The 27,711-nt window shown below is 40.6% G+C and overlaps 1 protein-coding gene across 2 annotated transcripts in view; it reads left to right on the plus strand.

The window, feature by feature from the left end:
• The window catches only part of LOC122682149 (putative ankyrin repeat domain-containing protein 19), a 69,470-nt gene that overhangs the window by 4,456 nt on the left and 37,303 nt on the right, over positions 1 to 27,711 (plus strand). Inside the window, exons 4-10 of one of the 2 annotated variants that reach the window (XM_043884939.1) lie at positions 11,580 to 11,686; positions 13,189 to 13,326; positions 14,582 to 14,649; positions 17,169 to 17,202; positions 18,317 to 18,386; positions 23,754 to 23,814; positions 23,907 to 23,974. In XM_043884939.1, the coding sequence (XP_043740874.1) occupies positions 11,580 to 11,686; positions 13,189 to 13,326; positions 14,582 to 14,649; positions 17,169 to 17,202; positions 18,317 to 18,386; positions 23,754 to 23,814; positions 23,907 to 23,959 (531 nt within the window). In that variant the 3' untranslated portion in view covers positions 23,960 to 23,974. Of the gene's footprint in view, positions 1 to 11,579; positions 11,687 to 13,188; positions 13,327 to 14,581; positions 14,650 to 17,168; positions 17,203 to 18,316; positions 18,387 to 23,753; positions 23,815 to 23,906; positions 23,975 to 27,711 lie in introns of those variants that run through there. The other variant, XM_043884938.1, reaches the window with a different exon arrangement.

The following is a 27,711-nucleotide window of genomic DNA, read 5'->3' on the forward strand; positions in this document are numbered from 1 at the left end:
AGTGGGCCAGGGAGGCAGCAGGCCTGGAGCCCTGAGCCCTCCAGGACCCCTGTTCTGAGATCCGGTGAAGTGGGTCAGGTCATGTTTGATACCAGCCAGGGCGTTCACTTGTGCTGGTGACCACTTGGTTCACCAGATACACACCTCGGGTCTCCCACACAGCCCTGGGGGGCTGCTCGGCGGGGCTGCAGCTGAGTGTGGGGAGCTGGTGATGGTGAAGCTCGGGGCTGCAGCTGAGTGTGGGGAGCTGGTGATGGTGAAGCTCGGGGCTGCAGCTGAGTGTGGGGAGCTGGTGATGGTGAAGCTCGGGGCTGCAGCTGAGTGTGGGGAGCTGGTGATGGTGAAGCTCGGGGCTGCAGCTGAGTGTGGGGAGCTGGTGGTGGTGAAGCTGCCCCTCCTGCTCTTTCTCCTGCGGCTGCAGCCCCGCCAGGAGCTGCAGAGAGAGCTCCCCGACTCTCACAGCTGGGCTCAGTTTTCCTTGTTTGGAAGCTCCAGCCTTCCCTGAGTGAAAATATTTTGAAAGCACTTGATTGTCTAAGATGTCACTTTAAATCACGATATTGCTCAAGAAGCATTAGAGGGCAAAGCGTTCTTTTTTGTGTTTATGGCAGATATTTGTGATAACACAGCAATTGTTAAAGGTAAAACTTTTTCCAAGTATTTTTCCCTTACTGAAAAAAAAGTTTTTTTCTAATTAGTCTAAAATAACAGAGTAATGCAAAATTTGCCTAGAAGTAGACTTTGTCTTAAAACTCAAACAAGCATTTGACAACATAATAGAAATGTTGCTGTTGTTAACACATTCCAATTTTATGAAAAAAATGATTTATATAAAAATGATTTCTCTCTCATTGCCCAAGGCTTCAGAGGCTAAAAGGAAAGGAAAACGAGCGAGCAGCTGAAAGACGCAGATCAGGCTGGAATTTTGGCAGTTGGGGAAATGCCAAGAAGAGGGTTGTTTTTTTTTTTTTTTTTTTATGTATTTGGCTGTGCTAGGTCTTAGTTTCAGCATGCAGGGTCTAGTTCCCTGACCGGGGATTGAACCCAGACCCCCTACACTGTGAGCGCTGAGACCCAGCCACTGGACCACCACAGAAGTCCTGAGGTTTTGGTTTTGTTGTTTTCCCCCTTCAGTTTGTGTATTTTGCTAAGGTGCTTTTCAGTTTCAGGTATAATAGTTGTTATTTTGAGAAAGAGATTGAATGAGTTGGAGACTTGCCTAGGTATCAATTTTAGGAAGACTCTGCAGAAATCAGATCAGCAGTGAAAAGGTGGTGATTAAGTTGGAAAGAAGAGAGAAGAACAAATATTGAACAGAACTATTATCCTATTCTGGCAGAAACAGCCAGTTAGATAAGAGTCTAGACTCTGCTCTCAATCTAGAAGGTCTTGATGGAAAGGAAGGGGTTTATAAACAATGAGATCAGGTTGCCTTTTGTGTTTATTAGTCCCTGTTCTACCATTATTTACCCAGGAAAATTTAATTCTGTTTTGATGACTCTTGCCTCTTACACTTTTCTTTTTTCTTCAAAGCCTCAAGTAAGAGAAGGGATTGGCCATGTGGGTTAGAGATGAGACTGGAATGTTTGCTGGGCTAATTCTCAGCTAGATTGTGCTGGTGAAAACCACAATCCGTTGGGAAAGTTTATAAAAAAAATTTACAAACCTAGGCTGTTCCCTGAAGATTTTGATGGAATAAATCGAGGAAGGCCTGGACTTGTGTATTTAGAAATATTTCCTTGAGATTCTGATAGGATCCTTGGTGAAGAACTATGGAGTGATTAAGTATAATTTCTAGTGCACCTATCTCAAAAATAAGTAATCTATAGAAGAGTTGGAGTTTGATCAATGCTAGCTACTTCCATCAGCTCCCTCCTTTGCAGCAATATTAGCCTGACTTTTTCCTCTGCCTCTGTGATTGAGAAGTTAAAAGGAACATTTTTGGCAATATCTATTGGCTTGAGTGATATAACTCCTTTTTCTTCCAACCACTAATTATTCAGTGACACTCCAAGCGTCTTTAGAGATTTGCTCATGGCCAAGTCACTTCATCTGTAGAGTCTGACCCTTTAAGAATTTTACACCTTCTGTTACCAACCAGGTCATTAGGTCAACAATGTTTGTTACCAACAGGGTTTTCCTGACTGCCGTAACAGTAATTCATGAGCCTTCTTTTGGTGTCAGCAGGACAGACTCTTGCAGTGTGTCTGTTAGATTTGCTGAGCCCTGGCATAAGCGAGAGGACAGCTTTAAACATCAAAACCCATGAAGTTAGTCCAGATGGGGATTGTTTGAATCATTTACTTTCAGCAGTCTTAGGAACTCACTAACTATTTGGTTAATAATCTGGGAGAATTCTAGAAAGAGATTGTAGTTTTAACAAGCAGTGGAAACATTCTTCAAGTGGGAATTTTGAGTCTTGTTTTTAAATTTATTTTAATAAAATTATGAGTCAATAGCAATTTTTATTACATATTGAGACCCACTCTTCTTGTGAACCACATGATACTCAAGAAAGGAAAGCTTTCACATACAAATATTTGCTTTATACCCACCTGTTTGGAAACAGCAAAACGTTTTAAAAGCACAAATGGGCTACAGACCAAATGTGGTCCTTGGTTATGTTTAGCTTACTTACCTCCACAAGCTGAGTCAACATTTAAAATTTAGCAAACTCATGCTGATGTCTGTGTTTCAGGCTTCTCAGAGACCCAAATCTGGTCCCCCTTGAGCCCATTCTACTGTTTGGTCTGCATGTGTAGGCCTCCCCTTCTGTATGGGGCGTGTGTTTGCGGGTTTGCCAGCCTCACCTGGCTTTTTCACTTAGGTCACCAGGTTTCCCCCTGCATAAGCATTTGAGTTTCCAATTCTTGATATATAGTTTATTTTGATAACTATTTCGAAGTTTTAAAGACAGTCTAATTAATCTATAATTGATTCCATATTTTAAAAGAATCTCTTAAGGATGGGATTGAATTTTTCAAATTAGAATTTTTAAGTTGGTTGTGGCGGTTTCACACTGAATGAGTCTCCCAGACACACAGGATTATGAGAGAGAGCGTGGGGAGAGTTCACGGAAGAGCAACTCCCCGAGAAAATGCTGAGTGCATATTTCTTGGTAACTTACCTTGTAATCCTTCACTAAGAGCCGTAAAGCAAGACAGAGACCAGAACTCTGGGATTAAGGAAGCTTCTTCCTGGAGGTCTGGAGGTCATCACATGAGAGCCGTCAAGAAAGGTCTTTGAAGATAAGCGGTGTTGTTCTGCATCAAACAGCATCTAGCTAATGCTGACCTGTCAGTTTAACTTTTTTTTTTTTTTTTTAATTTTAATTTTATTTTATTTTTTTATTCTTTGAATCAGCCATGGATTTACATGTATTCCCAATCCTGATCCCCCCTCCCACCTCCCTCTCCACCCGATTCCTCTGGGTCTTCCCAGTGCACCAGGCCAGAGCACTTGTCTCATGCATCCCACCTGGGCTGGTGATCTGTTTCACCATAGATAGTATACATGCTGTTCTTTTGAAATATCCCACCCTCACCTTCTCCCACAGAGTTCAAAAGTCTGTTCTGTATTTCTGTGTCTCTTTTTCTGTTTTGCATATAGGGTTATCGTTATCACCTTTCTAAACTCCATATATATGTGTTAGTATGCTGTAATGTTCTTTATCTTTCTGGCTTACTTCACTCTGTATAATGGGCTCCAGCTTCATCCATCTCATTAGGACTGGTTCAAATGAATTCTTTTTAATGGCTGAGTAATATTCCATGGTGTATATGTACCACAGCTTCCTTATCCATTCATCTGCTGATGGGCATCTAGGTTGCTTCCATGTCCTGGCTATTATAAACAGTGCTGCGATGAACATTGGGGTGCACCTGTCTCTTTCAGATCTGGTTTCCTCAGTGTGTATGTCCAGAAGTGGGATTGCTGGGTCATATGGCAGTTCTATTTCCAGTTTTTTAAGAAATCTCCACACTGTTTTCCATAGCGGCTGTACTAGTTTGCATTCCCACCAACAGTGTAAGAGGGTTCCCTTTTCTCCACACCCTCTCCAGCATTTATTGCTTGTAGACTTTTGGATAGCAGCCATCCTGACTGGCGTGTAATGGTACCTCATTGTGGTTTTGATTTGCATTTCTCTAATTATGAGTGATGTTGAGCATCTTTTCATGTGTTTGTTAGCCATCTGTATGTCTTCTTTGGAGAAATGTCTGTTTAGTTCTTTGGCCCATTTTTTGATTGGGTCATTTATTTTTCTGGAATTGAGCTTCAGGAGTTGCTTGTATATTTTTGAGATTAATCCTTTGTCTGTTTCTTCATTTGCTATTATTTTCTCCCAATCTGAAGGCTGTCTTTTCACCTTACTTATAGTTTCCTTTGTAGTGCAAAAGCTTTTAAGTTTCATTAGGTCCCATTTGTTTATTTTTGCTTTTATTTCCAATATTCTGGGAGGTGGGTCATAGAGGATCTTGCTGTGATTTATGTCGGAGAGTGTTTTGCCTATGTTCTCCTCTAGGAGTTTTATAGTTTCTGGTCTTACATTTAGATCTTTAATCCATTTTGAGTTTATTTTTGTGTATGGTGTTAGAAAGTGTTCTAGTTTCATTCTTTTGCAAGTGGTTGACCAGTTTTCCCAGCACCACTTGTTAAAGAGGTTGTCTTTTTTCCATTGTATATCCTTGCCTCCTTTGTCAAAGATAAGGTGTCCATAGGTTTGTGGATTTATCTCTGGGCTTTCCATTCTGTTCCATTGATCTATATTTCTGTCTTTGTGCCAGTACCATACTGTCTTGATGACTGTGGCTTTGTAGTAGAGTCTGAAGTCAGGCAGGTTGATTCCTCCAGTTCCATTCTTCTTTCTCAAGATTTCTTTGGCTATTCGAGGTTTTTTGTATTTCCATACAAATTGTGAAATTCTTTGTTCTAGTTCTGTGAAAAATACTGTTGGTAGCTTGATAGGGATTGCATTGAATCTATAGACTGCTTTGGGTAGAATAGCCATTTTGACAATATTGATTCTTCCAATCCATGAACACGGTATGTTTCTCCATCTGTTTGTGTCCTCTTTGATTTCTTCATCAGTGTTTTATAGTTTTCTATGTATAGGTCTTTTGTTTCTTTAGGTAGATATACTCCTAAGTATTTTATTCTTTTTGTTGCAATGGTGAATGGTATTGTTTCCTTAATTTCTCTTTCTGTTTTTTCATTGTTAGTATATAGGAATGCAAGGGATTTCTGTGTGTTAATTTTATATCCTGCAACTTTACTATATTCATTGATTAGCTCTAGTAATTTTCTGGTAGAGTCTTTAGGGTTTTCTATATAGAGGATCATGTCATCTGCAAACAGTGAGAGTTTTACTTCTTCTTTTCCTATCTGGATTCCTTTTACTTCTTTTTCTGCTCTGATTGCTGTGGCCAGAACTTCCAACACTATGTTGAATAGTAGTGGTGAGAGTGGGCACCCTTGTCTTGTTCCTGATTTCAGGGAAAATGCCTTCAATTTTTCACCATTGAGGGTGATGCTTGCTGGGGGTTTGTCATATATAGCTTTTATTATGTTGAGGTATGTTCCTTCTATTCCTGCTTTTTGGAGAGTTTTAATCATAAATGAGTGTTGAATTTTGTCAAAGGCTTTCTCTGCATCTATTGAGATAATCATATGGTTTTTATCTTTCAATTTGTTAATGTGGTGTATTACATTGATTGATTTATGGATATTAAAGAATCCTTGCATTCCTGGGATAAAGCCCACTTGGTCATGGTGTATGATTTTTTTAATATGTTGTTGGATTCTGTTTGCTAGTATTTTGTTAAGGATTTTTGCATCTATATTCATCAGTGATATTGGCCTGTAGTTTTCTTTTTTTGTGGCATCTTTGTCTGGTTTTGGAATTAGGGTGATGGTGGCCTCATAGAATGAGTTTGGAAGCTTACCTTCATCTGCAATTTTCTGGAAGAGTTTGGGTAAGATAGGTGTTAGCTCTTCTCTAAATTTTTGGTAGAATTCAGCTGTGAAGCCATCTGGTCCCGGGCTTTTGTTTGCTGGCAGATTTTTGATTACAGTTTCGATTTCCTTGCTTGTGATGGGTCTGTTAAGATCTTCTATTTCTTCCTGGTTCAGTTTTGGAAAGTTATACTTTTCTAAGAATTTGTCCATTTCATCCAAGTTGTCCATTTTATTGGCATAGAGCTGCTGGTAGTAGTCTCTTATGATCCTTTGTATTTCAGTGTTGTCTGTTGTGATCTCTCCATTTTCATTTCTAATTTTGTTGATTTGGTTCTTCTCCCTTTGTTTCTTAATGAGTCTTGCTAATGGTTTGTCAATTTTGTTTATTTTTTCAAAAAACCAGCTTTTAGCTTTGTTGATTTTTGCTATGGTCTCTTTAGTTTCTTTTGCATTTATTTCTGCCCTGATTTTTAAGATTTCTTTCCTTCTGCTAACTCTGGGGTTCTTCATTTCTTCCTTCTCTAATTGCTTTAGGTGTAGAGTTAGGTTATTTATTTGGTTTTTTTCTTGTTTCTTGATGTAAGCCTGTAATGCTATGAACCTTCCCCTTAGCACTGCTTTTACAGTGTCCCATAGGTTTTGGGTTGTTGTGTTTTCATTTTCATTCATTTCTATACATATTTTGATTTCTTTTTTGATTTCTTCTATGATTTGTTGGTTATTCAGAAGCGTGTTATTTAGCCTCCATATGTTTGAAGTTTTAACAATTTTTTTCCTGTAATTGAGATCTAATCTTACTGCACTGTGGTCAGAAAAGATGACTGGAATGATTTCAATTTTTTTGAATTTTCCAAGACCCGATTTATGGCCCAGGATGTGATCTATTCTGGAGAATGTTCCGTGTGCACTTGAGAAAAAGGTGAAGTTGATTGTTTTGGGGTGAAATGTCCTATAGATATCAATTAGGTCTAGCTGGTCCATTGTGTCATTTAAGGTTTGTGTTTCCTTGTTAATTTTCTGTTTAGTTGATCTATCCATAGTTGTGAGTGGGGTATTAAAGTCTCCCACTATTATTGTGTTACTATTAATTTCCTCTTTCATACTCGTTAGTGTTTGCCGTACATATTGCGGTGCTCCTATGTTGGGTGCATATATATTTATAATTGTTATATCTTCTTCTTTGATTGATCCTTTGATCATTATGTAGTGTCCTTCTTTGTCTCTTTTCACATCCTTTATTTGAAAGTCTATTTTATCTGATATGAGTATTGCGACTCCTGCTTTCTTTTGGTCTCCGTTTGCATGAAATATTTTTTTCCAGCCCTTCACTTTTAGTCTGTATGTGTCTCTTGTTTTGAGGTGGGTGTCCTGTAGACAGCATATATAGGGGTCTTGTTTTTGTATCCATTCAGCCAATCTTTGTCTTTTGGTTGGGGCATTCAACCCATTTACATTTAAGGTAATTATTGATAGGTGTGGTCCCGTTGCCATTTACTTTGTTGTTTTGGGTTCACGTTTATACAACCTTTCTGCATTTCCTGTCTAGAGAAGATCCTTTAGCATTTGTTGAAGAGCTGGTTTGGTGGTGCTGAATTCTCTCAGCTTTTGCTTGTCTGTAAAGCTTTTGAATTCTCCTTCATATCTGAATGAGATCCTTGCTGGATACAGTAATCTAGGTTGTAGGTTATTCTCTTTCATTACTTTCAGTACGTCCTGCCATTCCCTTCTGGCCTGGAGGGTTTCTATTGATAGATCAGCTGTTATCCTTATGGGAATCCCTTTGTGTGTTATTTGTTGTTTTTCCCTTGCTGCTTTTAATATTTGTTCTTTGTGTTTGATCTTTGTTAATTTGATTAATATGTGTCTTGGGGTGTTTCGCCTTGGGTTTATCCTGTTTGGGACTCTCTGGGTTTCTTGGACTTGGGTGGCTATTTCCTTCCCCATTTTAGGGAAGTTTTCAGCTATTATCTCCTCGAGTATTTTCTCATGGCCTTTCTTTTTGTCTTCTTCTTCTGGAACTCCTATGATTCGAATGTTGGGGCGTTTCACAGTGTCCCATAGGTCCCTGAGGTTGTCCTCATTTCTTTTGATCCTTTTTTCTTTTTTCCTCTCTGCTTCATTTATTTCCACTATTTTATCTTCTACCTCACTTATCCTATCTTCTGCCTCCGTTATTCTACTCTTGATTCCCTCCAAAGTGTTTTTGATCTCATTCATTGCATTATTCACTTTTAATTGACTCTTTTTTATTTCTTCTAGGTCTTTATTAAACAGTTCTTGAATCTTTTCAATCTTTGTTTCCAGGCTATTTATCTGTAACTCCATTTTGTTTTCAAGATTTTGGATCATTTTTATTATCATTATTCTAAATTCTTTTTCAGGTAGATTCCCTATCTCCTCCTCTTTTGTTTGACTTGGTGGGCATTTTTCATGTTCCTTTACCTGTTGGGTATTTCTTTGCCTTTTCATCTTGTTTCGATTGCTGTATCTGGAGTGGGCTTTCTGTATTCTGGAGGTCTGTGGTTCCTTTTTGTTGTGGAGGATTAACCCAGTGGGTGGGGTTAGACGATTGGCTTGTCAAGATTTCCTGGTTAGGGAAGCGTGCGTCAGTGTTCTGGTGCGTGGAACTTGATTTCTTCTCTTTGGAGAGCAATGGAGTGCCCAGTAATGAGTTTTGAGATGGGTCTATGTGTTAGGTGTGACCTTGGGCAGCCTGTATGTTGATGTCCAGGGCTATGTTCCTGCGTTGCTGGAGAATTTGCGTGGTATGTCTTGCTCTAAAACTTATTGGCTCTTGGGTGGTGGTTGGTTTCAGTGTAGGTGTGAAGGCTTTTGGACAGTCACTTATTACTTAAAGTTCCATGTAGTCAGGAGTTTTCTGGTGTTCTCAGGTTTTGGGCTTAAGTCTCCTGCCTCTGGATTTCAGTTTTATTCTTCCTGTAGTCTCAGGACTTCTCCAACTATACAGCACTGATAAGAAAACTTCTAGGTTAATGGCTAAAAGATTCTCCCCCGTTAGGGACACCCAGAGAGGTTCACAGAGTTACATGAAGAAGAGGAGAGGGAGGAGGGAGATAGAGATGAGCAGGAGGAGAAAAAGGGGGACTCAAGAGGGGAGAGACAGATCTACGCAGCTGTCTGTTCCCAGAGTGTTCTCCGTAGCCCAGTCACCTACAAAGATTCATAGAATTGGATTGGGAAGAGAAGGGGAAAGGAGGAAATAGAGGTGTTCTGAGGTAGAAAACAGAGAGTCAAGATTGGGAGAGAATAATCTTCGGTTTAAAAATAGGGCTTCTCTTCTTTTTTTTTTTTTTTTTTGTAAGGTTATAGTGTATTGAAAATGAAAATTAAGGAGTAGTAGAGGAGTACTAGAGGACTTTAAAAGAAATAAGAGAAAAAGAAAAATAGAAAATAGAAGAGAAGAAAGAAAGAAAAAAAAAGAAGAAAAAAGAAAAAAAAAAGAAAGAAAAAGAAAAAAAAAAAAAAAAAAAAAAAAAAAATTTTTCCCCCCCCCCCCAATTAAAAAATCGTAGAAGTCTATGGAAATGAAAGTTAAGGAGTAATGGGGGAGTAATAGGGGATTTTAAAGGAAAATAAAAGAGAAAAAATAAAAAAAGGAAAAAAAAAGAAAAAAAAAAAGAGAAAAATGTAAAATTGTATCTAGGAGTTTCTCTGGAGCTGTTGCGGTCACTGTGGGTTCGGCTCAGTTTCAGATAGCTCCTCGTTCCAGCTTACGCTTCTCGATATCTACAGGCCTCTTCCCGTGTAGTCAACGTTTCCTAGAGGGATTTTAATCTGTTGCACCAGTCCCTTCTGAAGCGGTTCCCTTTGTTTATTTGGCTTCTGTTTGCCGGTCTCTTCAGAGCCTCATTTCCGCCCTGACACAGGCGGGCGGAGGTGGACTCTTACTCAGGTAGCTAGTTCCGTCGCGCTGCCGGAAGTGGCTGGCGCTATGGGGACGGGCTTGGGCTGCGGGGTCGGGCTGGCGCTGCCGGGAGGGGCTGACGCTGCTTTCTCCGTCTGCGCTGCTCAGGCTCCCGGCTGCTCTATATGGAGCGCGCTGCGCGAGGCTCCAGCCCTTGGGTGTTCCACAAAAGCGCGGAGCGAAAAGCTGCGCCTGCTCTCTGTGCCTTTCCCGTCAGAGCGGTCCAGGCAGCCAGGGGCTTGGTGGGTGCACTCTCCCCAAGTGTGGCGCGCCCCCTCCCTTCCACGGACCCAGTTTCAGTTTCCTCTGGCGCCAGTCGGGTGCGCGCGCCGTCTGCTCTCCGCGTCCCCAGCCCCAGTCCCCGCCCGCGCCGGTCGGGTGCCTGCGCCCTGTGTCTCGCCGCGACCTTCCCCTACCCCCTGCCTCCTGCCTCCGGCGGGGCTGGGCCGGTCCGCAGCCTGCGAGCTCCTCTCTGGACCCTCTCGGTCTCTTTGTTCTGCGAGCGGCCGGCAGTGTGTTTGGGCCGGTTAATTTACTCTCTCTCTTTTGGTCTCCCACAGTTCAAGTTGGCAACTCACAGAAGCTCCCTCCGATTGTCCTCAGGGCTCTCAGGCCCGGACCCTACCCCAAGCAATGCCGCCTAAGAGTTCCCGGGACGGATCTCCGTCCTTAGCTCTTTTGTCTCACTTTTTATCTTTTATATTTTGTCCTACCTCCTTTCGAAGACAATGGGCTGCTTTTCTGGGCGCCTGATGACCTCAGCTAGCGATCAGAAGTTGTTTCGCGAAGTTTGCTCTGTGTTCAGTTATTCTTTTGATGAATTTGTAGGAGAGAAAGTGATCTCCCCGTCCTACTCCTCCGCCATCTTGGCTCCTCCCTCCTGTCAGTTTAACTTAAGGGCGGGGGAAGGAACAAGCAAAGGAGAATGAATAAGATTAAATTTCAAGAGACTTTGCTGAGAAAGCCGATAAACATGGTGCCCACAGTTGTTTTTTTTGGAAGAAAAGAAAACAGCCTTTCTCTTTGCATGTTCATGTAGAGGATAACATTCCCATTAGAATGTCTGTAAACCTCATGAGGTTACTCTTGGTCATCCTTGGATAGGTTATGCATGCTACAGATAATATGATGTATTCCTGCCTCAGCATTGCTCCTAAAATATGCAGCTACTAAATCAAGTAGCTAATTGATTCTCTCTGGAGGAGTGTTGAGACTGGTAATAGAGCAAGTAAATACTGCAATATTCCTGATAGATACTATGATAGAAGCAAAGATCCTTGGAACCAGTAAATGTTGAAAGTGAGTTTTAGAGAATGACTCTGTGGTTCATCTTTGGAAGAGGGAGAGGAGGAGCATTTTATTCTTTCCCTTTTCAAAAGACGTATTTGGCTGCACTGGGTCTAGTTGTGGCAGGTGGGATCTTGCGTTTCGGCACTTGGACTCTAGTTCCCTGACCAGGGATGGAACCTGGACCCCCTGCTTGGGAGCTCAAATCTTAGCCCCTGGACCCCCAGGGAAGGCCAGGAGGAGGAGCATCTTGAAGAGATAGAAGGTGCGTCGGGGGAAGAGGAGGAGGGGCTCCCGTTTATTTGCTTTCTCAATTATATGTTTAAGTTCAGAGAATCTATTGCATGATTTTCAGTTCAGTTTAGAAATAGGTTAACTGGGTACATTCGAAATGGTTTTTCCTGTTTTACAGGATGACCTCACACCACTATTATTGGCCATAAGTGAAAGGAAACAGCAAATGGTGGAATTTTTAGTAAAGAAAGAAGCAAATGTACACGCGGTTGATAAGATGAAAAGGTACAGTTGTTCTTTTTCTTTTTAAAAACCTTAGTGCTGTTCTTGGGTGCTAACATCAAGATAAAGATTAAATTAATAAGGTGTCATTTGTGATCAACACTTCATCAGTCAGGTAGAAAACCAATTATTCTGACTGGGAGTCGTGAAAAACTATATAGCAGAGATATATAGCAGGATTCATATTCCTTTATAATACTGAGTGATGTCATATGCAACCTGTTCTTTTTTCTGGTTGATCTTGTAGGAGCTGAGGGATTTCATACTAGTTTCATTAGCTTTATACAATATGGATTCTGCTTTTTAGTTTACCTTATGACAGTATCGAATTTCTTAATTCTTTTATAATGATTGTTTAACCTCTACTTCGTGTATATTTTTCCTTAAAAGATGCATACTAAACATAAAGGACTTGATTTTGTCTTTTGGGTGACTCTTTGCTTTCAATTACTTTCTTTGAAAAATACTGATGTTATTAGATTGCAGAAGAGTCCTTCACAGTTTAGTGACTGAACACAACAAAAAGTGGTTAGTAATCACTGTCACCAGATACTGTGGGCTCATCAGTTTTTATCTTTTTTTATTTCTAGTACATTTTGATGTTTTCATTCTAAATGAAGGTAGAAGGAAGAATGATAGGTTTAATTGGATAAACAGTTGCTTCAACAAAGATAAGTCAGAGGTGGATGATACAGACGAAAATGATGGGCTTTAGATTCAGACTGGGTTCAGCTCCTAGCTTTCCTCCCTGTTAGGGTTGTGACCTTGGGCACATTACTTATCATCAGCAAATAAGTTTCCTGATACAAAAGGGCAAATAGTAATGCGTCCTTCAAAGGTGGCTGTGCGTAGACATAGTATTTCATTTAGTGAAGAGCACATGCTTGTCCACATCATTAAGTGCCACGGTGACTATTTTTATTTCCATTATTGTTAATATTTTTGTTTTAAGCCAGCAAATAGCCTTTGCTTAACCCACCCTCTAGCTGACTTTGAAGCATAATATATCAGACTAAGGAGGAAATGGGGGATTCGTTCCTTAAATAGTCACCTGCCTCAGATAAGTGACCTCAGCACAGTTTCTTGTCCGTCAAGGACTTTGATATTATTTTTGAAAAGCATCTATTTATTTGACTCCGTGTGGTCTTAGTCGTGGGAACTCTCAGTTGCAGCATGTGGGATGAAGTTCCCTGTCCAGGGATGGAACCTGGGCCCCCTGCCTTGGGAGCCTGGAGTCATAGCCCCTGGTCCACCAGGGAAGTCCCCATCAGGGACTTTTGAAATAGTAAGTGCTGCTATGTGCCATCGCAGTGGGACAGGACGCTGCTTTTCCGTCGTTTCATTTTAGCCTTGGAGGTCATTTACAAGGATGTACACTTGAGCGTGTAAATGGTCAGTTCTTCACGGGGAGGGCAAGATGTTACCTTGGTAAAGCACATCAAACGAGCTGTTTCTGTCAGTTCACTCAGCTTCCTGAGGGTGACGTCGTCTCTCTGTTGTTGTAGAACCGCCCTCATCCTTGCTGTCAGTTACGAGTCTATGAGTGTCGTCAGCCTTCTCCTGCAGCGAGGTGCTGACGTCTTTTCTCAAGATGTCTTTGGACGGACTGCAGAAGAATATGCTGCTCTGAGTGGTTTTAATATGTAAGTGTCCACATTAAAACGCCCGTGATCACTAAACTGCCGCCAAAAAGAATTTTCACTGTCACTTGTTACATGACCAGTGAGTTTTCTGTTCGGTGCAGGCAGCTTCTATCCTGTGGGGGCACCTTTCCTTGGGTCATAGGTTCCCTGTCGTCCTTCCCAGAGTAGTGGGTGTCAGCTTGCCTGAGATTCCATAGTTACATGGAGGGTTGGCCCCCTCATGGGGTCTGTTTCCTGCAACAATGAAAATCTTCCAAAGGATTTATCTGCCTCAACCGTAAATGTTTTCTGAGTCTGTCTCACAAGGAACCCATTCACCAGAACTCCTTAAATCTCAAGTAAGTTAGTTCAGAGAGGAATTCAGAGAGGTAAGCCCTGCCTGGGACTTGCCAGTATCCACTGTAAGAGTAGGGTTATGACTTCCACGTGCATCAGAGATGAACATGGAGATTAAGCATCATTGTCAGAAAGATCTGCTGGTTGAGAGTTTGAGCAGGTAGAGAAGGGAGAGTAGTGGTCCAGGCCAGGTCTTGATTGTGATTAGTTTTCTGTGCTTGGTGTGATTAGCTGCAGTAATGGGGGATAATTATGTTACCTAATGTAGTGAGTTCATATTTTATAAATAAATGTAGGTACAAATTACATAAGAGCTGAGATTCCCTAAATTACAAACCACAGAGAACACTAATCACCATAATTAATAACAGTTTCCTGAAACCCTTGAATGCTAAACATATAAGAAAACACACATTGGTTTTACTTGGAATTCCAAAGTAGTTCCAACAATAACGATCAAGAGCAAATATTCCATTCTTTGACTGTTTCTGCAAGCATTTTGGGGATATATTATCTCATTACCTCCTCTTAATCCCCTTGTGAAATAAGGCAGTAAGATCCCAGTTGTGGAGAGGATGACTTTGAACTCAAGAGAAGCAATTCTCTCGGAACAAAGAGCAGTTGGTTGCAGAGCTAGGATTTGCGAGTTGGAAAGAGTTTTCATATGCCAAGCTAAATCTAGTTAATCTACTGAGCTCTATTGCCCTCAGTTCATGACTACTTCATCTTCCTTTTCTTTCTCCTTTAAATACATGCTAAGTAAAACTTGGTAGAACTTAGAAACTTGAAATGTATGGGACAATTGTAGTTTTGATATTATCGCTGACATTGTCTGAAATAATCTAAGAATTTAACATAGTTGGTAGTTTTTTTTTCCTATTAGTGTTAAAATATTATTTATCACATTTTTAACACATAGCATTTGCCAACTGATCTCTGAATATAAAGAAAAGAGGCCGAAAACTCCTCCCGAAAAGAGCAACCCAGGTACGTCATCTGATAATAATGAACTACTCTTGGTGATTCTACCATAGATAAAGTAGGAGTGAGGAAATTTCAATAATCAAAGAACTATGATAAAATTAGTGTAAATTGCATGTGTGTTGTTAAATGAATTTCTTAATAGTCTAGTCTTCAGAATTGTTAAAGAAGTTAATTGTAGGTAATTTAACATCAGAGACAGTATTGTCTGAGAAGCATTCCATGAGTTTAATTACAGCCCCTAAAATCCTGTATTAGATTTTTATGTACATTACAAAAAATGTTTAAGTTAGTATGATATATATTTCATCTGTAATCCTATTATAGCAAATTGACTTCTTATAAAAGTGGAGCTTTAATTTTTACAAATAGTTTGCATTTAGTGAATGAGTAGTTATTACTTACTGTGTAGTGATTGGTCTCATTAAAAAAGTTATCATCGTTTAAACTGGGAACCTCAACAGTCCCTTCCTGGTAGGATAAGAAGTGATAAAGAAGAAGAGCTGCAGTGCTGAACCAGTGTGCAGCATACCAGGAAGAGATTACTTTCGGAAGATACCTTCCAATAGTACAGATCAGAAAAGCGATGCCTAGTTGAGAAGCACTGGTTATTTTGCCTATTGTATGAACAAGGTCTCTATTACCAATTTTATTCCTCACAGATCCAAAAAGAGTGAGATAGGTTGACTTCATTAGAACCAGATGTTTTCTTCTGTGTGTTGGATACTTGTCATGATAGTATAGTTTTGTAAGAACACCATGTTCTGTTGCCATTATTTAAAAGATGATCATAATAGATTTTCAAATAGATCAACTTGGGACTCTGCAGATTCTAATAAAAGAACCAACACAGTTCACATGAGCAAAAACACCACCATGTCCCCTCGATGTGACATCCAGCACATTGTACAAGCTGTCTGAGAACACCTTTAAACCTAGTTCACCTCTGTCTAATCAAAGGGGGCTTCCCAGGGGGCTCAGCAGTAAGGAATCCGCCTGCCAATGCCAGAGGTACGGGTTCCAGCCCTGGATCGGGAAGAGCTCCTGGAGAAGGAAATGGCAACCCACTCCAGTATTCTTGCCTGGGGAGTCCCATGGACAGAAGAGCCTGGTGAGCTACAGTCCATCGGGTCACAGAGAGGCAGACACGACTCAGTGACTAAACAGCAACAACATCCACCAAAGAACTTCTCTAGGTTGGTTTTACACGTTAGAGGAGATACAGAGATGACATAGAGTCTTGGTCTTCAGCATGCTCAGAATAGAATAGAGTTGTCCCTGGTTAATTTCTATAGTTTTTGAAACAGAGTTTTCAAAGAAGACATTCTTGTTTATTTGTTCATTTGTTCACCAAAGAGATAACTTTCCAGTGTCTTTTGTGTCCTAAGCCTTGTTCTGGGTCACAGGGTGCAGACATGTAAACGTCACTGCCCCTGCCCTCCAGGCTCGAGGTTGCAGCGCTCCCCTCCCCGTGGAGTCACTGCACGTGAGTCATCCCTCCAGCATCAGATCATGACGACACACGTGAAACGTTGTCCAACAGCACCAGAGTCCATAGCTTCCTCTCTCCTTCCCTCCCTCCCCTTGTTCATCAGCTTAGGGTCTGATGACGAATGCCTTCCAAGCTGAAAAAGCATGATTTCTGCCAACCTTTGCCATATAATGGGGAGGATTGATGTAATGATAGCCCTCAGTAGAACACAGCACTGTTTGGACCATCCTGCTCTAGGTGGTCCAGATACTCTTGAACAATGGAAGGTGATAGTCTCAAGAGATTATCCTTTTCACATTTATTAGTATGTACACATAGATATTTAAAACATTAAAAATGCTCAGCCTCCGTGTACCCTGCAGCATGCTCACCACTACAAGTCCAGTCCCCATCCTCACCACCCAGTTGACCCCCTTTACCCATTTACCCTCCCCCACCTCCCTGTCAAGAGATTATCCTTGCTAAACCTGGAATCACTACATCTTTCATACTTCTCTTGCATTTGGAAAGAGGGCCAGGAAGACTTTGTTTCCTATGTTTTACCACGCTCTGAAGTTCAGCACCTGTAGACCATGCTTCCTTGTGATAGGGCATTTTCATCCTGAACTGAAGAGCCAGAGAATTTGTGTTATGTCCCAGCAAGACACCTGTAGGCTCTGTTCACTGCTCCAGGGAATGGAAGTCCAGAAATCCTGTGCTGTTCAAGTGTGCTATTGTCAGTTTATAGTACTGATTCTATTAATGGTGTAGTATCATTTTCTGTCAGTCTCCTAGAGGTTGGTTAGCATTATGGTCATTGTATCAGCAGTTCTTTCTTCTTTTTTTCTGTTCTGCCTTTGATGACCATAAAGGAGAGGAGTGGTTCTTAGGCATTAATGGCCCATGAGTATAGAACAATCACTGTTCCCTCTAGTGTGGTCTCCAGGTGTGGTTCCAAAGGAATACTTTTAAACAAAACATCAGTCTTGAGGTTTTAATAGTCTGTATTTTTCTTTTGTTGATTTAAAATGTGTCTTCCTTTTTTCTTTACTAGTGGATACGAGTTCTGAAGAAGACTCTTTAAGCAGGTAGGATTTGACGGATTTTTAAACTTGTATGTGTTACTAGGAGAACACACAGAGAAGAGAAGCTACTGTTTGTTGAGCGTCCTGCTCTGGGTCAGAGACTGCATCATGTGCGCAACGTCTGTGACAGCATGGAGTCACCAGAGCAGCGTCGTAAATCACTGTGTCCTGCTTTACTTAATTAGGCAACTGTGGTTCGGGAGGTTGATGAATTGACCCATGATTCCATGGTTAAAATGAGTTGACCTGTGATTTGACAGCTGGCCTGCCTGACTCCAGCATCCACTCTCGTGTCCCTCAGTAGAAATTGAGAAGTACCCGGGTAGCATATAAGTGAAACATATAAATTAGTTCTTTGACTTGTGTCCATTTTCAGTTTTAGACATTGCCGGGGACTCCTATATCCCCTTTACAGTAAAGGGAGGAATGGGGCCTTCTCCATAAGTGATTCCCCTGCTGAAGGGCGAAGACTGCCATTTTTGATGGACACAGATTAGTCTCTGAACCAGGGACAGACAATGGAGAAGGAACAGCATATCCTTCTGCTTTAAGTCGTCAGGTTTATTCCACTTTGGGCAAACAAAAGTTATGTCAGTGCATCAATTAGATTTTCAGTTCAGCTATTAGGACTTGGTGAAAACATATTATTTTCAGGCTCTGCCAATATATTGGCTGTCAGTCTTTGTTAATGGAAACTAAGAATGAGTCTTCCCTAGATATGTCATAGGTTGGGAGAGATGGAAGCAGAAATAGGTAACTCACATCTTTTTTGGAGACTTCTCTGGGGGTGCAGTGGTTAAGATGGTTAATAAGACTTCTTCCAATGCCGGTGGTGTGCGTTCAATCTCCAGTCAGAGGAACTGAGATCCCACATGCCTTGGGGTCAAAGAGCCAAAACATAAGACAGAAGCAACATGGCAACAAATTCAATAAAGACTTTAAAAATGGTCCGCATCAAAATATCTGAAAAAAAAAAATGTTTGAAAACAGAGGCCAAATTTTAATTATGTCAAGAAACTTCGTTTACTGCATAGATAGCCAGATGTTCACTTGCTTTTTTTTTCTTCATTTAAAGAAATGAACTCACTCATTTTTGTTGTATGTTTATGCTCTAAAGGTTTTCCAACAAACCTGGTGCTGACTCATGGCCTCCGTCAGATGATGAAGTCTTAGATTTTGAGACCAAGGTACAGTGCACTCTTGTGAAATCAGTTTCCGTACTCTGAATTTAGCTTCATGTAGTATTTACTCTTAAATTCAGCAATGGTGTCCCTCTCACTGTTTTATGTTTATAATGGAACGTTCTTCAGAGCAAACTATTTTATAGAAATATGACTGGTGGGTTTTTTTTTTTCATTTTTAACTTTGGTGAATAATGAAGGTGGGGTGAAGAAAACAATGGGCTGGAAAATAGAGTGACAGGAAAATTGTATTGGAAAAGCTTTCCCACAATGAAGGAACTATGAATTTTGGTCAAGGATAAAGACTGTTACTGTGAATTTTAAACCATAAGGACATGACTTTTGCAATACTCACAGTGCAATACTCAGACAGTCAAGAATCTGCCTACAATGGTGGAGACCTGGGTTCGATCCCTGGGTTGGGAAGATCCCCTGGAGAACAGCTACCCACTCCAGTATTCTGGCTTGGAGAATTCCATGGACCGTAGAGTCCTTGGAGTTGCAAAGATTCTGACACGACTGATCGACTTTCCCTTCATAGAAGCAGAGACTTTTAATAACCGTGAGATAAAACCTGCAACTCGGGATTTTTTTTCTATTGTATTTTTAAAAAGACCTACCCCGTGTCCTGTGTCACATTCTAAGCCTTCAGATTTCAGACCTTTTGTGTTATTGTGATTTAAGTGTTCATCTTAGAGCCCCGTGTCAGGGTAAGCTAGTGGAGTTCAGGAAACAGTTGTGCATCTCCTGGAGCATGTAGCATAGGTCTCGAGTGTAAGAACCGTGTTAATAGTTATTGAATGTGAATAAATGAAGAGACAAACGGTATCCTATGTAATGTTACAGGTAATATAGTTCAGTTGCATTAGGTCCTAATTTTTGACTTTTTCGCCCCATCTTGTGTTCCATTAAATGTTTCTTTTCAAGCCATACATTCTCCCCAGAATTTTGATTACCAATTCTTTTTCCCAGTGAATAGTTAGGAATATTTCTTAATCAATTTTTCTCTCTCTCATGGAATACTTTACAACATTCAGGTAGTGATAGATGACCATGTGTGGCTAATCAGATGACACTTTTTATAGTGGCAAAATTGAACTCTAATACGGTAGTATTTATAAACAAAAAGTTTTGGAGTAATACAGATTGCTATATTAGGGGTATATTATGAACAAAAGCCTCTGTCTTAAGTATATGTTTTATAGACAACATATGTTGATATTTTCATAAAATTTGCAGAACAATATAGATGCGTAATTTATAAATTAATAAAAGCATACAAAACAGAGGCTTTGTTCATATTATATCCTTAAGAATACTGATGTATTACTGATCTATTGTATATACATTTTATTTGTGCGTGTTTTTCCACAAGCCTTATTATGCTTATTTTATTCCCTTAAGTTTGTACTTGACTAGGAATGTCTCTCTCTGCTTTCTTTTCCTCCCCCACCTTTTTTGCTTTTTTTTACTGTTAACCTAATTTTTCCTTGCAGAATACTTTCCTTCAGTGTCTATTCTTTAAGTCCATCTCTCTCTGCCTCTGTTGTGAACATTTTTGATCATGGCTTTCTGTTTAGTGTGTTTGTGGCTTTCATTCATGATCATTTCCCTACAGGTTTACTCTTGCTCTTTCTCCCTTTTTCTTCGAAGGAGCCGAATTGAAACAGTCATTTGCCTTTAGCTGTTCAACAAACAGAATAGAAGTAGCTTATCCTGTTTGTACTTGTAACCTATCTAAATAAGGTTCTACTAAAATCTAAACTTTCATATTTCCCTTCCCAAGTGATAATTCATGCATGTAGAAATCAGGCAAGCAAATTTCAGAATATAGCGATTAATTTAAATGTCTTAGTTCTTCAGTAGTGCTCTAAACTCCCAGGGATAATTTTTTTTTTTTCTAGAACATTTTGGTAGAGAAAATAATCTAGTGGGTGTCATAGTATTTGTAGAGCAGTCAGTTGGGGTAAGGAGAGGAACATCTGGGGTTTCTGATGTCATCTGTCATAATGCTTACCCCATGAGAAGGTTCAGTTCAGTCGCTCAGTCGTATCTGACTCTTTGCGACCCCATGAATCGCAGCACGCCAGGCCTCCCTGACCATCACCAACTCCTGGAATTTACTCAAATTCACGTCCATCGAGTCAGTGATGCCATCCAACCATCTCATCTTCTGTCGTCCCCTTCTCCTCCTGCCCCCGATCTTTCCCAGCATCAGGGTCTTTTCCAGTGAGTCAACTCTTCACATGAGGTGGCCAAAGTATTGGAGTTTCAGCTTCAGCATCAGTCCTTCCAATGAAAACCCATGGCTGATCTCCTTTAGGATGGGCTGGTTGGATCTCCTTGCAGTCCAAGGGACTCTCAAGAGTCTTCTCCAACATCACAGTTCAAAAGCATCAATTTTTCGGTGCTCAGCTTTCTTCACAGTCCACCTCTCACATCCATACATGACCACTGGAAAGACCATAGCCTTGACTTAGATGGCTCGTAAAGTAATGTCTCTGCTTTTATATATGCTATCTAGGTTGGTCATAACTTTCCTTCCAAGGAGTAAGCGTCTTTTCATTTCATGGCTGCAATCAGCATCTGCAGTGATTTTGGAGACCAGAAAAATAAAGTCTGACACTGCTCCCACTGTTTCCCCATCTATTTCCCATGAAGTGGTGGGACCAGATGCCATGATCTTAGTTTTCTGAATTTTTGCACTCTCCTCTTTTACTTTCATCAAGAGGCTTTTTAGTTCCTCTTCACTTTCTGTAAGAAGGGTGGTGTCATCTGCATATTTGAGGTTATTGATATTTCTTCCAGCAATCTTGATTCCAGCTTGTGCTTCTTCCAGCCCAGCATTTCTCATGATCTACTCTGCATTTAAGTTCAATAAGCAGGGTGACAGTGTACAGTCTTGATGTACTCCTTTTCCTATTTGGAACCAGTCTGTTGTTCCATGTCCAGTTCTAACTGTTGCTTCCTGACCTGTGTATAGGTTTCTCAAGAGGTAGGTCAGGTGGTCTGGTATTCCCATCTCTTTCAGAATATTCCACAGTTTATTGTGATCCACACAGTCAAAGGCTTTGGCATAGTCAATAAAGCAGAAATAGATGTTTTTTCTGGAACTCTCTTGCTTTTTCTATGATCCAGCCGATGTTGGCAATTTGATCTCTGGTTCCTCTGCCTTTTCTAAAACCAGCTTGAACATCTGGAAGTTCACCGTTCACGTATTGCTGAAGCCTTGCTTGGAGAATTTTGAGCATTACTTTATTAGTGTGTGAGATGAGTGCAATTGTGCGGTTGTTTGAGCATTCTTTGGGATTGGAATGAAAACTGACCTTTTGCAGTCCTGTGGCCACTGCTGAGTTTTCCACATTTGCTGGCATATTGAGTGCGGCCCTTTCACAGCATCATCTTTCAGGATTTGAAATAGGTCAAGTGCAATTCCATCACCTCCACTAGCTTTGTTCATAGTGATGCTTTCTAAGGCCCACCTGACTTCACATTCCAGGATGTCTGGTTCTAGGTGAGAAATCACACCATCGTGATTATCTGGGTCGTGAAGATCTTTTCTGTACATTCCTTCTGTGTATTCTTGCCACCTCTTCTGAATATCTTCTGCTTCTGTTAGGTCCATACCATTTCTGTCCTTTATCGAACCCATCTTTGCATGAAATGTTCCCTTGGTTTCTCTAATTTTGTTGAAGAGATCTCTAGTCTTTCCCATTCTGTTGTTTTCCTCTATTTCTTTGCATTGATCGCTGAGGAAGGCTTTCTTATCTCTCCTGGCTATTCTTTGGAACTCTGCATTCAAATAGGACTATCTTTCCTTTTCTCCTTTGCTTTTCGCTTCTCTTCTTCTCACAGCTATTTGTAAGGCCTCCTCAGACAGCCATTTTTCTTTTTTGCATTTCTTTCCTATGGGGATGGTCTTGATCCCTGTCTCCTGTACAAGTAGTCTGCTATCCATGGTTCATCAGGCACTCTGTCTATCAGATCTAGTCCCTTAAGTCTATTTCTCACTTCCACTGTATAGTCATACGGGATTTGATTTAGGTGATACCTGAGTGGCCTAGTGGTTTTCCCTACTTTCTCCAATTTAAGTCTGAATTTGGCCATAAGGAGTTCATGATCTGAGCCACAGTTAGCTGCCGGTCTTGTTTTTGCTGACTGTGTAGAGATTCTCCATCTTTGGCTGCAAAGAATATAATCAGTCTCATTTCGGTGTTGACCATCTGGTGATGTCCATGTGTGGAGTCTTCTCTTGTGTTGTTGGAAGAGGGTGTTTGCTATAACCAGTGTGTTCTCTTGGCAGAACTCTATTAGCCTTTGCCCCGCTTCATTCTGTACCTCAAGGCCAAATTTGCCTGTTACTCCAGGTGTTTCTTGACTTCCTACTTTTGGATTCCAATCCCCTATGATGAAAAGGACGTCTTTTTTGGGAGTTAGTTCTAAAAGGTCTTGTAGGTCTTCATAGAACCATTCAACTTCAGCTTTTCAGCGTTACTGGTTGGGGCATAGGCTTGGATTACCATGATATTAAATGGTTTGCCTTGGAAACGAACAGAGATCATTCTGTCATTTTTGAGATTGCATCCAAGTCCTGCATTTGGGACTCTTTTGTTGACCATGATGGCCACTCCATTTCTTCTAAGGGATTCCTGCCCACAGTAGTAGACAGAATGGTCATCTGAGTTAAATTCACCCATTCCCGTCCATTTTAGTTCACTGATTCCTAGAATGTCAACATTCACTTTTGCCATCTCCTGTTTGACCACTTCCAATTTGCCTTGATTCATGGACCTAACATTCCATGGACCTAACAAAACATGCAGTATTGTTCTTTACAGCATCGGACCTTGCTTCTATCACCAGTCACATCCACAACTGGGTCTTGTTTTGCTTTGGCTCCATCCCTTCATTCTTTCTGGAGTTATTTCTCCACTGATCTCCAGTAACAGATTGGGCACCTATTGACCTGGGGAGTTCGTCTTTCAGTATCCTATCATTTTGCCTTTTCATACTGTTCGTGGGGTTCTCAAGGCAAGAATACTGAAGTGGCTTGCCATTTCCTTCTCCAGTGGACCACATACTGTCAGACGTCTCCACCATTACCCATCCTTCTTGGGTGGCCCCACACGGCATGGCTCAGTTTCATTGAGTTAAACAATGGTCCTGTGATCAGATTGGCTAGTTTTCTGTGATTATGGTTTCAGTGTGCCTGCAGGTTAGTCGGTGGCCGAACTGGGATCTGAATCCACATCTGAATGACTCCAGAGCCTGTGCTCTTTGTGTTAGATCATATAGTAATGGGGGGTGGGGGATTATAATTCTTTTATTCAAGTTGATACTTGTTATGCTTCAAGCTCTTATTTTCTTCTCCAGCATGTCCCGAAACCAAACTTAGCAAAGCTACTGAAGGCTTTTCAGCAATCCAAGAGAAACGGTAAGTTATTTGAAGACTGTCCTCCTGGTGTTATTCAGTGATTTACAATTACACAGGTTCTCATGTACTCTCCCCTGTTTTTACTGTATTAGAAGCAGAATGTGGCAATGCTCTGAATTCACCTGCCACTATTTTAAAATCATAGTGTTTTATATTTGGAAACTATATATACCTACATACCCACTCCAACTTATCTTAGCTTTTCTCCAGATATAGGAGGGATGAAAACTAAAACAAAAGAAATTTGAGTAACTCAGTAATTTGGTTTAATTTATACACTGAGCTACACTGTTTGAAATGTGGGAGTAGGAGTGATAAAATTTCTCAATTTGTGTCATTGTTTGCTGTTTAAAAAAAGATTGAAAATATGTTTGCCTCACTAGATTGGGAACGAAAACAGAAAGTATGCCTATTTTACTGGTTTTTTTTTTTTTTTTTTTTTTTTTTTAACCAGTGTATTGCCATGTACTGTTCTTTGCATAAAGATTTTGTACCACACAGCAATTGAACAAAAGGATGATCAATTGTAAAAATGATTTTATTTATTATAGCAAAAATATTGTGGTGCTTTTGGGTAAATCAGTAGATTCCTAATAAATTTATCATGGTAAACATCTTGAACTAGATAGATTAAAAATGAGGAGCAACGTATGATAGCATGGAGGAAATACAATGTGGAGAGGCAGTAGTTTCAGTTACTCTGAATTAGTACTCTGATTGGACAGTAACTTGTTTGTTGTAGATGATATTAAAATTCATTAGTTCTAAGTTCCTCATGTTACAGATTAGGCAAATAAACCTCAGAGGGATTTTTTTTTTTTAACTAGTTATCTATGACCTGTTTAACTAGTTTTTAAGCTAGTTGTGAGGATCATACCCAAAAAGATTTCCTACAACACAGTTCAGTGGGCTTTCTAATGTAGCATATTGCTATCAGCCAGAGTGTATAAAAAAAGGAACATAGTAAAGTATTCTTGCCTGGAGAGTCCCATGGATAGAGGAGCCTATAGTCCTTGGGATCGCAAAGAGTGGGGCACAACTGAGTGACTAAGTACACATGCACAAAACGGAGTAAAAAATGAATTTAAATTGAAGAGCTTAGACTAACACTACCTCAGTCATTTACTAGCAAGTAACTCAGAATTGATGCTGAGTGACTCTTGAGAGTTGGAGAAGACTCTTGAGAGTCCCTTGGACTGCAAGGAGATCAAACCAGTCAACCTGAAGGAAATCAGTCTTTAATATTAATTGAAAGGACTGATGCTGAAGCTGAAGTTCCAAAAGTTTGGCCACCTGATATGAAGAACTGACTCATTGGAAAAGACTCTGATGCTGGGAAAGATTGAAGGCAGGAGGAGAAGGGAACGACAGAGAATGAGATGGTTGTATGGCATCACCAACTCAATGGACGTGAGTTTGAGCAAGCTCTGGGAGTTGCTGATGGACAGGGAAGCCTGGCATGCTACAGTACATGATGTAGCAAAGAGTTGGCCACAACTGAGTAACTGAAGTAAATTAAACTCAGTTTTGCAACTCTTCCCCAGTGGTTCTAGTGGTAAAGAATCTGCCTCACAAGACATGTGAGTTTGATACTTGGGTGATGAAGATTCCCTGCAGTAGGCAATGGAAACCCACTCCAATATTCTTGCCTGGAAAATTCTGTGGACAGAGGAACCTGGTGGGCTACAGTCCATGGGGCTGCAGAAACTCGGACATGACTGAGTGACCAAGTACACACAAACAGCTCAGCTTTGGTAAGCTTCAGCTCCCACATGTATAAAATTAGGATTATTCTATCTAACCAAGATACAGTCATCAAATCCTTCTAGCTTCTCAACAGTGGCTCATGGGGCCATAGGTGATCTGACTGCTACCCAATCTTCCAAATTCAAATTACATCCAACTGAATTCAGCTTCATTGGCTTTCTTTATATTGCTTGCACACATCCCATTATATTCTGCCCAAGCACCTATCAATTTAAGCTTTTCTCTGCCTGAATCTTGTTTTAATCTGGGTGTAGCTGACTTCATGTTTGGGGTTAATTTCTTAGCTCTACTTTAAATTTTGTCTCCTCAGAGGACCCTTCCTATTCTACATGGTATGTAGCCTTTCTTCTTTCAATAAATATTAAATGAGTCCTGCTATAGACTGAATGATTGTGTCTCCTGACAACTTCATATATTGAAGCCTTTGCCAGTTAATTAGATCATGATGGTGGAGTCCTCATGATGGGATTAGTGGCCTTATTAGAGAAGGGAGTTAGCTCTCTCTGTCTCTCTGTCTCTCACTCAGCCATGTGAATCTGAGAAGGTGACTGTATAGGAGCCAAGAAGCAGGTCCTCATCAGACTCAGGATATGATACTCAAACTTTTCAGCCTCCATGACTTTTAAATAAATATTTGCTGTATTTTGTTGCAAACCAAGCTAACTAATACAGTGGCCATGACCCTAGTCCTAGCCAGATACTGTATACCAGATTCTTAAGCTGTTTTTCCTTTATACTTAAGGTATTTATTTACTTATCTATCCTGTAAATCTTTAAGGTTTTAACTTTCAAGAGGTGAGGATTTTGTTGGTCATCTTCATAGAAATGTCCACAGGGTTGTCTCATGCCTGGCATATTACAAATGACCAATATATGAATTGAACCAATAGATGATTTCACAAATACTTTTTGATCTAAGTATCTGTGTCAGTCACTAACAGTTGCTAGGCACACATTTCTAGTCATCAAGTTTGACAGGAAACAACATCTGTAAGGATCTATTCATTCAACAAATACTTTTTAAGCCCCAAACAAGTATCAGGTACTGTCCTATGGTAGATGCCAGGAATACAGTTGTGAATAAACATTAACTCCAGCCACATGGAAGAGATATCAAGGAGAAAATAACTAAGTTTTTCAAGTATACACTGAAAAACTGGTTATGATTGTATTTGATAAGTTTTTTGAACCACAATTAAAAATAAAATAATAAAAAGTTATAAGGTTAAATAATTCTATTTGAGATATGTTCTGTGAAAGAGAAGCACAGGGGTCTATGAAAATGCATAATGGGAGGGCTTGATCTGCTACTGGGAAGAGGAGAGGTCAAGGAGAGTGTACTAAAGAGTAGCAGTTGCATTAAGAACAAAAGGTGCATAGCAATGTCCAGCTGAAGAGACATGTGAAAGTTCTAGGCACATGTCCTGATTTAAATAATTGTTTTTTATTTGTTTGTTTTTTGGAAAACTTATTTATTTTTTATTTTCTTAATTAATTTTATTGGAGTATAGTCACTTTGCGGCTTCCCTGGTACCTCAGACGATAAAGAATCCACCTGCAATGCAGGAGACCTGGGTTGGGAAGATCCTCTGGAGGAAAGCTTGGCAACCCACGGAAATCTTCTTTCCTGGAGACTCCCCGTGGACAGAGGAGCCTGGCGGGCTATAGTCCATGGGGTTGCACGAGTCTGGCATGACTGAGTGACTAAGCACAGCACAGCACATAGTTGCTCTACAACGTGGTGCTAGATTTCACTGTAGAGTAAAATGAGGCAGCCGTAATGTACATATCCTCTCCCTTTCGGACTTCCTACCCCTTCAGGTCACCGCAGAGCATTAAGTAGAGTTAAGCTGTTGAAGTGAGGCTAAACAAAGGCCAAAGCAGCAGTAGCAGAGATGGGAAAGGGCCTGAGACGAGTCTGAAGGGGCCCTTAGTCAGGGGGTCCTGTGGTGCTACCAGAGAAGTAACCCTGAGGCTCCCTGCTGCTGCTGCTTCATTGCTGTCTTGTCTGACTCTCTGTGACCCATGAGCTGCAGAGGAGCCACGAGACTCCTCTGTTTATGGGGATTCTCCACCAGGAATACTGGAATGGGTTGCCAGGCCCTCCTCCAGGGGCTCTTCCCAACCCAG

This window comes from Cervus elaphus, chromosome 23 (genome assembly GCF_910594005.1).
Source record: "Cervus elaphus chromosome 23, mCerEla1.1, whole genome shotgun sequence".
NCBI classification, from domain to species: Eukaryota; Metazoa; Chordata; class Mammalia; order Artiodactyla; family Cervidae; genus Cervus; species Cervus elaphus.